This window comes from Camelina sativa, chromosome 12 (genome assembly GCF_000633955.1).
Source record: "Camelina sativa cultivar DH55 chromosome 12, Cs, whole genome shotgun sequence".
NCBI classification, from domain to species: Eukaryota; Viridiplantae; Streptophyta; class Magnoliopsida; order Brassicales; family Brassicaceae; genus Camelina; species Camelina sativa.
The window spans coordinates 7,416,380-7,424,117 of NC_025696.1; the positions used below are offsets into that span (position 1 = coordinate 7,416,380).

General features: G+C 38.4%; 4 protein-coding genes across 4 annotated transcripts in view; 3 read left to right on the forward strand and 1 right to left on the reverse strand.

Moving 5' to 3' along the window:
• The window catches only part of LOC104730690, a 4,102-nt gene extending 3,835 nt beyond the window's left edge, over window positions 1–267 (forward strand). Inside the window, exon 3 of the mRNA XM_010449884.2 lies at window positions 9–267. Within this exon, the coding sequence (XP_010448186.1) occupies window positions 9–123 (115 nt within the window). The 3' untranslated portion in view covers window positions 124–267. The remainder of the gene's footprint in view (window positions 1–8) is intronic.
• Window positions 837–4,482, forward strand: LOC104730692. Its single transcript, XM_010449885.1, has 11 exons — window positions 837–1,183; window positions 1,443–1,564; window positions 1,670–1,815; window positions 2,067–2,115; window positions 2,198–2,225; window positions 2,363–2,577; window positions 2,737–2,997; window positions 3,297–3,395; window positions 3,514–3,570; window positions 3,817–3,904; window positions 4,023–4,482. Exons 1-11 carry the CDS (start codon window positions 1,003–1,005, stop codon window positions 4,193–4,195), a joined length of 1,419 nt encoding a protein of 472 aa, XP_010448187.1. The 5' UTR covers window positions 837–1,002; the 3' UTR covers window positions 4,196–4,482.
• On the forward strand, window positions 4,779–7,218 carry LOC104730694. Its single transcript, XM_010449888.2, has 6 exons — window positions 4,779–4,966; window positions 5,070–5,203; window positions 5,305–5,474; window positions 5,918–5,995; window positions 6,195–6,339; window positions 6,542–7,218. Exons 1-6 carry the CDS (start codon window positions 4,867–4,869, stop codon window positions 6,944–6,946), a joined length of 1,032 nt encoding a protein of 343 aa, XP_010448190.1. The 5' UTR covers window positions 4,779–4,866; the 3' UTR covers window positions 6,947–7,218.
• LOC104730693 (aconitate hydratase 3, mitochondrial) overlaps window positions 7,133–7,738 on the reverse strand; it is a 6,065-nt gene continuing 5,459 nt past the window's right edge. The window contains exon 20 of the mRNA XM_010449886.2: window positions 7,133–7,411. Within this exon, the coding sequence (XP_010448188.1) occupies window positions 7,343–7,411 (69 nt within the window). The 3' untranslated portion in view covers window positions 7,133–7,342. The remainder of the gene's footprint in view (window positions 7,412–7,738) is intronic.

The window sequence follows — 7,738 nt, forward strand, 5'->3', positions numbered from 1 at the left end:
CTGGTAAGGTTGGAGAATGTAGTTAATGAGATATGTAAGGAAAATAAGTTAAGAAAATTTACTGATTTGCTGGTTGTAGGTGTAATCATCATTTTCACATGTATTTTGTTCATGTTGGTGTAATGATTTACACGGGTACTTGTTGTTTTCTTATCATGTATGTTGTTTTGTTTTGGTCTCTCACGGGTATTACATGTATTTTGACTACGGACGTGTTGGTCTCTGTCACGGGTACTTGTTGTTGGTGTAATCATGTATGTTCTTTTGTTTTGGTCTCTCACGGGTTACAAACTGGAACTCCACTATATATATGATAACTCACACCAAACACGACCAAACCAACAACACAAGTCATTTCTTTATCTTCCTTTCTTCATAACCAAAGTAGCAACTCATTTCATCAAATAAGATCAAAGCAACAAAATACTCTCGCTCTCTTCCTTTAACTTCCATTCTCTTCTTCTCTCTTTAATACAAAGTCATTTCTTCATTTCTTTTCCTTTCTCTTGAAATGGGATCATCTTCAAACCATTATCATTACCAAATACACACCAATGCTCCTACTAAAAATAAGAAACCCTCAAAATATTAGTATTAAATGTGGGAGACCAAAAAAAGTCCCACACCATTGTGGATGGTCTTAGAGTTTTAGAGTTCGATTCCACGTATTTTGAAATTTTTTTTGTTATTTAATTGGTAAAATAAGGTAGAAATCTACGTGGGCCTATTGTACCAAATAAGGGCCCATTAAGGCCCATGAGAAGAAGAAAAAAAAGAGCGAAAAATAATAATAAAAAACAGAGTCGCGCTTTTACAGTTCCCTCGTATATTTTTCTAGAATTCTAGATCTGTTCTTTCCCCATTCTTCACCAATGTATTGTTTTTTCTTCTCCTAGGACGATGATATAGAAACTTCTAGAGAATTTGACCCAAAAAAAAAAAAAAATTCAGAGAAAATCAACAAATCAAACATTGGGAAGGTAAAACAAAAAAAAAAAAGAAATGGGATACGCAAGGAAAGTGGAAGACGGCGACAAGAACAAATCGTTATCGTCATCACTGAAGGAATCGGTGTTAATAGAAGCAACTATGTGCATAATCGGATTGCAAGTTCACGTTCACGTCAAGGATGGTTCCGTCTTTTCTGGGATTTTCTACACTGCTTCCCTCGACAACGGCTTTGGTAACGTTTTCGATTTCAATCTGTTAAATAATTTTGGAATCGAGAGCTTCTTTTATCGTAATTTGTTGTTGTCACCTGTTTTATTATGATGTCGTAGTAGAGATCTGTGAATGGGATCTTCTGATGGTCGAATCCATGACTCTGTTAATTCGTTTGTCCAATATTAATCACCTAGTTGTTGCTAGTGTGGTGTGTGAATAACAATGGATCTGTGCATTTTTTGGTGTGATGTGATGTATATGGTTTTAGTTCTGTGTAGGCGTTGTTTTGAATAATGCAAGAATGATTAAGAAGGGAACAAGTAAAGCGAATGTAGCAAGTGGGAGTGTGGTCGAGACACTTGTTATTCTATCTTCCAATATTGTTCAAATCATTGCACAAGTGTGTTCTCTTCTCTCTCGTCCTTCATTTACTTTACTTTTCTTAAGAGCTGCATTTTTTTTTGACCAATCTATATGACAAAGAGCTTATGGATCTGTCTCATAGGGAGTCTCGCTTCCATCAAATGTTACAACTGGCAATAATGAGGCTGTAAATGTCAGATCAGCCACAGATACTTTACCTTCTCAGCCATGTGCCATAAACAACTCCACAGAATTCTGGGATAAAGGAAATGACTATGATCGTCTGAGGTAAACTGTGTGCTTTGCTTTAACTTCATCTTCAAACAGAAACTAAACTAATGGTGATTGTGTTATGGATGGTTCATCATTCTATGAGTCTTCTTGCTGCACTTTTTATGTTCAATGTCAATCATAGCAAAATCTAGTTTAGCATCTGCATCAAACATATCAATGCTCGCACTAAATCACTTATTTTTTAAACTTTACCGAGATCATTTTCTTTTCTTTTTCTCTGATTTTTTGTATGATGCTGTTGACAGGCGGGCTGTGGATCTTGAGAAGCGTATTTACTGCCACCAAGAAGATACTGTTAGTTTTGTAGAAAGATAGTTCATTTATTCGATTTGCTTTTTACTTAGCAACTGCTTACTTGTTTAGATTCTTATTGCAGATGGATATGCAAAGCTCAAGTTCTAGCTGTGAGTTCAATTTCCCCGGAATTGTTTTTATCTTTGTTATAGCTATGGTTTATACTTGTTTCTGCTTCTTTTTGACAGTGAATGTTTCTAACATGCTTATCCTCGACTTTCTTTCATGTGAAATAACAAACATCCAGTGGATAGTATGTGCGAACGAGTTAAACCCGTAGAAGAAGATAAGTTGATGCCGGAACCTTTTAGCAATGGTTTTCACGATACTGCTGAAAGGCCCTCTTCAACTGACAATTCATCATTACAAAGTACAACTGTTGATGACGCCTCAGAGTTGTGTCAGGGTTTAGAGGCATCTTCAACTGCATCAGTACCTATCCAGGCCGTCAAGAAGGCTAAGGTGATTCTTAAAGATTTGTTATCCATTTGTTCTCTCACATTCAGACTAGCATGTTCACTGGAGCCGATGTTTTGTTGCCAAGTAATTTTAAAGGTTCATTTTATTTGATCTGTTACTCAGTTACCAAATTTTTATTTCTGAAACTTATACCACATGCAGGAGTTCAAGTTGAATCCAGATGCAAAGATTTTTTCTCCATCTTATACGAAACGTCTTCCACCATCTCCTGTTGGAATGCCTGATGTTGGAAATATTGCTTATATACCAAGCAACAGTCAGATGCTACCGGTTCCTGAAGCTATTTACCCAGAAATTGGAAACAACCCTTATATGCCGCAAGCACCTCCACCTTCCAAGTTTGTACCATATGGTAATTCGACTGCTGGACATGCTGTCGGTGGTATTCAATTTCCTCAACACGTAAGTATTATCTTTTCAATTCTGTCCCTGCCTAACTTACTCTCTTCGGGCACATTATGTCAAAGAACTTTTATAAACTAGTGACTTGAGAGTCTGAGAATAGACTATTTCTCTCACCACTAAGCGCCTGCATGGTTAACAACCATAAATGTTAGTTTTGGCCATCAGATTACCGATCATTTTGAATTGATATGACTTAGTTTGAACTATTAAAATGCGTCCTTTTTATTTTCGACCACCAACTCTTTTATCTTGCCATCGATGAATCATACTTCCACTTGCAACCCATTTTTCTGCAGATGATTGGGCCTACTGTGAACAGGGCACAGCCGCAGAGATTAAACTCTCAGTACCAGTCTGTTCAAGCTGCACCAATGCTTGTAAATCTAAATCCTCAGGTTGTACATGGAGGTTCCCAAAACTCACTTTTGTTGAAGGCGCGTTTATAAAAAGAATGGCTCTGTATTGAGCTTTATTGGTGTATTTGTTTCTAAAGACTTTTCTTATTTACTCCAGGTGATGGTTGCAAGATCGGGGCAGGGGCAGCTTGTATATATCCAACCAGTTTCTCAGGTTAGAACTTGATGCATCTAGTTTCTTGATTAATCTTTTCTATTTTGAAATATAAGCAATTTGGTGAACCTTTAATGATGTTAGGTTAATCAATCTATGACTTGCATGTTAGATAACTGTATGTCTAGTATATCTGAGTGAAAGAAGAAATACTATTACGCAGTCATTAGTTTGAGTTTGCTCGAAAATCTCCTCTTATTCATATCCTCATAGTCATTTCTAGTAATCGTTATTCTTATTTTTCAGGATCTGCTTCAAGGAACACTGCCTCTTTCACCTATGCTCCCCCGTCCTCTACCAACCACTCAACATGTCCAATACCTGAAGCCTCAAGGTAAAATACTTAGAGTCTGTAACTAAATAAATATCCTAAGAACCAACCATGTTTTCCCTTTTTTTGGACCAAATCAAAGGGATGGCCGTAACCAGAATGGTCCATTTTGTTGATGCAGGTGTATATGCAGCTGGCCAGCCGCAGCAGCTATGCGTTTCCCAACCGTTCACGGCCGGTGGACTGCAAACATATGGCGTTCCTGCCCAATTTCCAGTTATGCAGCCTTCTTTTCCCATGAATCAGCCAATGACAGTTGCTGTTCCTAACGGTTTCTACACTAAATTTCCATAAACAATGTCTTATTGTTTCTGGTTTTATACCTTTATTCTTTGCCTCTCCAACCTAATGTCCTGGTTTGGCTCATAGGTTTTTTTTTTCTTCCTTACGGTTTTGGGTATTTTGTTCGGTTATGGCTATTCTACTGTATTGGTTTTGGGTGTTTTGCTCGTTTTTTTTGCTATGAAATTTGTAATTCTTCATTGGATTGTCTAGTTGAATTGGGTATAAACTGTTGTAACATGTGTAAACATAATGATTCTTTGGGGGGAAAGAGTATATTGTAGATCACATATTGGTAACATGTGTAAACATAATGATTCTTTGGGGGGAAAGAGTATATTGTCGATCACATATTGGTAATGATCTCAATAACAAGGCTCCAATGATCACATAGATGTTGGAATATTACACTTGATTGAAGCAGAGCGAGACCAACCAATGTAACTTATAACAAATTGAAATTGTCTTTTGTTGTGCGACTGACTGAGTTGGTAAATATTACAAAAGATTGTGGGCCAATTATGAAGACTATAGGTCCATAACCGCAAAAAATTACAGGCCCACGAAAGGTTTCTTTAATTTTGTTTTTTTTTAACTATCGGTTTGAGCTGACCAAAATCCGCCGGCCACAACTACTCGTCGATTCTAATCTCCGGCGATCAGAAACCTCGCGGTGAGTTTTGATGGAAGAAAAGCTTCCGAAATCTCTCAAGAATCTCGATTTGAATCCGAATCGTGAACCGAAGAATAAGATTCCTGTTTCAGCTTATCTATCTTCTCTGCGTAAGCCTTCTTTTCTCGAGCTGGATTAAATTTGGGGGTAAGCATCGCTATTTGTGAGAGTTAGGATTTGGAATTCTCACATGTTTCTACTGGTTTGCTTCAGTCACAGGAATGTCTCCGTTGAAATCAAAACCTCCGTCTCTTGTGAGCTTATGTCTTGGGGTTATTGGGAAGCATTTAGATGAGATGATCCCTTGTTTAGCTGATATCGCTGTTATATTTCCAGCAGACATCAAGGTTATATTTGAGTTTCAATGTTTTATCGTTTCAAGCTGTTTACTCGGTTAAGTATATACTATGCACTTTGCTAATCCAAGCCATGTTCTCATGTGAAACAGATGTCGATTGCAGCAATTGCTAGAAGAAGAAAGCTACTGGATGACGATGTGATTGTTTCTTTGGCTGACAGTTCCTGGGAGATTTTAGACGTTAGTGGTTCAGATGTTACGAATTCTGGCCTAGCTAAAGTGGCGGAAATGTGCAAATCTCTCCGAGCTGTAGACATTAGGTAGGTATTATAGTTGCTTACTAGGAGTTTATTTGACCTATTGAGTGTTGATTCCTGATCTCTGTGCTTGTACCTCATGGTATGTGTGAATTTGATTGGTAGTACTGACTTAGTTGGGTTGTATGATGCTTTCTCTATGTTTTTTTTTGTTAAGCTCTGATAATAAATTAATAATAAAGCACCCGGTGCAACAATATTTGCAGGCTGATTGAGCAGTGATCAGTGTACAGTATTTTTCTTTTGAGATGGGGAAAACGTAATCTACCAACACCGATGTCTGATTGTGTTGGGTTTCTTTGGATATTTGCAGGCTGGAATTGTGATATGCTTAATGCTTTGTAGTTCTGGTCTTACTGGTTCTTTAGTTAGGAGCTTCTGTATGTTTAATTTGTTGTGTTTGTTTTCCCTCCAGTATTATATAGTTTTATGGTTTTGTTATGCAGCCGGTGCAACAAAATCACATCTTTGGGCGTCTCAGAGCTTGTACAACACTGCCGGTCATTGGAGACTCTTAGATGCGGGTAAACTTTTTTTGCTCCAGCCAAGTGCACTAAGCTGGCCTTTCATGTGTTGTCGTTGGTGTGGCTTGTCTAATTAATCATGAATTAAGTGACTTTCTGGGTAAAACTGAGAGTCTGAGATAGAAGTGAACCCATGGTTTGTGGCTTTGAGTAGGCTAACAAACTCTATAAAACAATGAGACAAAATTTAATATTGCAGAGGATGTCCAAGCAGTGAGTCCACCGCACGCAGATCTTTAGATATCTTTAAGCCAAACTTGAGTAATCTTGAAGGAGAAACCTGGGAAGAACTAGACACTTCAGAGATTGGTCATGGTGGTCAATCAGTGCGTTGGCTTGTTTGGGTATGTATTGTCTACCCGATTGATGCTCCCTTTTTTGAGTTGGCAAATTTTTCCTTGGTTTGGATAAGGGAAACCATAAGTTAATTAGAAGAATCATCTACTATCTATTAGTGGTCAACTCTTTCTCCATCGGTGTCTATTACCACTCTGTTTTCGTTTATTTTTGGTGCACAAGGTTCATAATAATTTGCTTTTTCTGCAGCCACAAATTGATAAGGATTCATTGGAGATGCTATCCTCGGAGTGTCCAAGGATAGTGGTAAATCCCAAGCCATCACTTGTCGCATACAGAGCAAACAAGGTTCCTCAAGAAGCACTACCAGATATTGCACTGGACGAACCATTTGTCAAAGATATTGATCCTAAGACTTGGGTTGTTACTGGAGTTGTGCAGAAGCCCACATATTTCCCGTTGTCCAATGAACTGCCAATAGCAGAGAAGTTCAGACTAGCGTATGCAGAGAGAGATGCAAGATTGGCCCCAAAACGTGCGAAGAATGCAAGGCAACATCAACGTCGTGCTGAGAGAGATTGGATGATGTCAAGCGACAAAGCCAAAGCAATGGTTTTGGCATCAAAGGCCACCAGATCTTTGCACAAGAGTTAGCAATATGGATTCTCTTCATCAATATATGTCAAAGAAATTATAGGAAGAAGATGAGTGGAGTTTCTAAGAATGCATATGTCCCTTCTCTACGGTGGTCGTGTTGAATCAGTTCACTGCGGTTTTTGGGAGTAAGAGGAATAGTAAAGCGCGGTGGCTGATTACAGAAAAGTGTTTGTAACTGTTCAATCTTGTAATCTGATCTTTCAATTGAAGCTACAGTCAAATATATTACACTGTTTATAGAATGAAGTGTGCATTTTTGCATTTTCTTATAGCAACTCTTGCCGGAAAAAAGTTCAGTGTAATCTGAAAGAAAAGGAATGCTCACAAAACTTGCTTTATTTGGATCTTAACAGAAGAAGAAAGTAAAAGGAGAGAAACACTTGAGAATTGAGATCAGTTGGTGCTCAAACTCCGGATGACGTATGGTAGAATACCGCCGTGATCATAGTATGCCAATTCCACCTGTGAACGTTCCCACAAAACAAGTCTCAGATAAATTGAAATTTTGATTTTCCAGAATTTGTTTGCTATGTAACCAGTTTACCTCTGTATCAAAGCGCAGAGTGCAAACAAAGGATTTGCCACTGTCAGTGGTTACAGTGACGTCTTGACCGGGTCTAATGTCACTGACTTTTGTAGGAAGGTGGACTGTGTAGCGTTCATGACCAGTGAGTCCAAGGGTTTCCGCGTCCTCCCCTGCCTTGAAACACAGAGGAATGATCCCCATACCAGCCAGGTTGCTGCGGTGGATTCTCTCAAAGCTCTTGGCAATTACAGCTTTCACTCCCT

Bases quoted from the DNA above. Each gene is read 5' to 3' on its own strand.
- LOC104730692 (XM_010449885.1), top strand. From the start codon at position 1,003: ATGGGATACGCAAGGAAAGTGGAAGACGGCGACAAGAACAAATCGTTA. The intron at 1,565-1,669 runs GTGTGTTCTCTT...TCTGTCTCATAG, and splicing joins TTGTTCAAATCATTGCACAA to GGAGTCTCGCTTCCATCAAA. The intron at 2,226-2,362 runs GTGAGTTCAATT...ACAAACATCCAG, and splicing joins GCAAAGCTCAAGTTCTAGCT to TGGATAGTATGTGCGAACGA.
- LOC104730694 (XM_010449888.2), top strand. From the start codon at position 4,867: ATGGAAGAAAAGCTTCCGAAATCTCTCAAGAATCTCGATTTGAATCCG. The intron at 4,967-5,069 runs GTAAGCCTTCTT...GGTTTGCTTCAG, and splicing joins AGCTTATCTATCTTCTCTGC to TCACAGGAATGTCTCCGTTG. The intron at 6,340-6,541 runs GTATGTATTGTC...CTTTTTCTGCAG, and splicing joins CAGTGCGTTGGCTTGTTTGG to CCACAAATTGATAAGGATTC.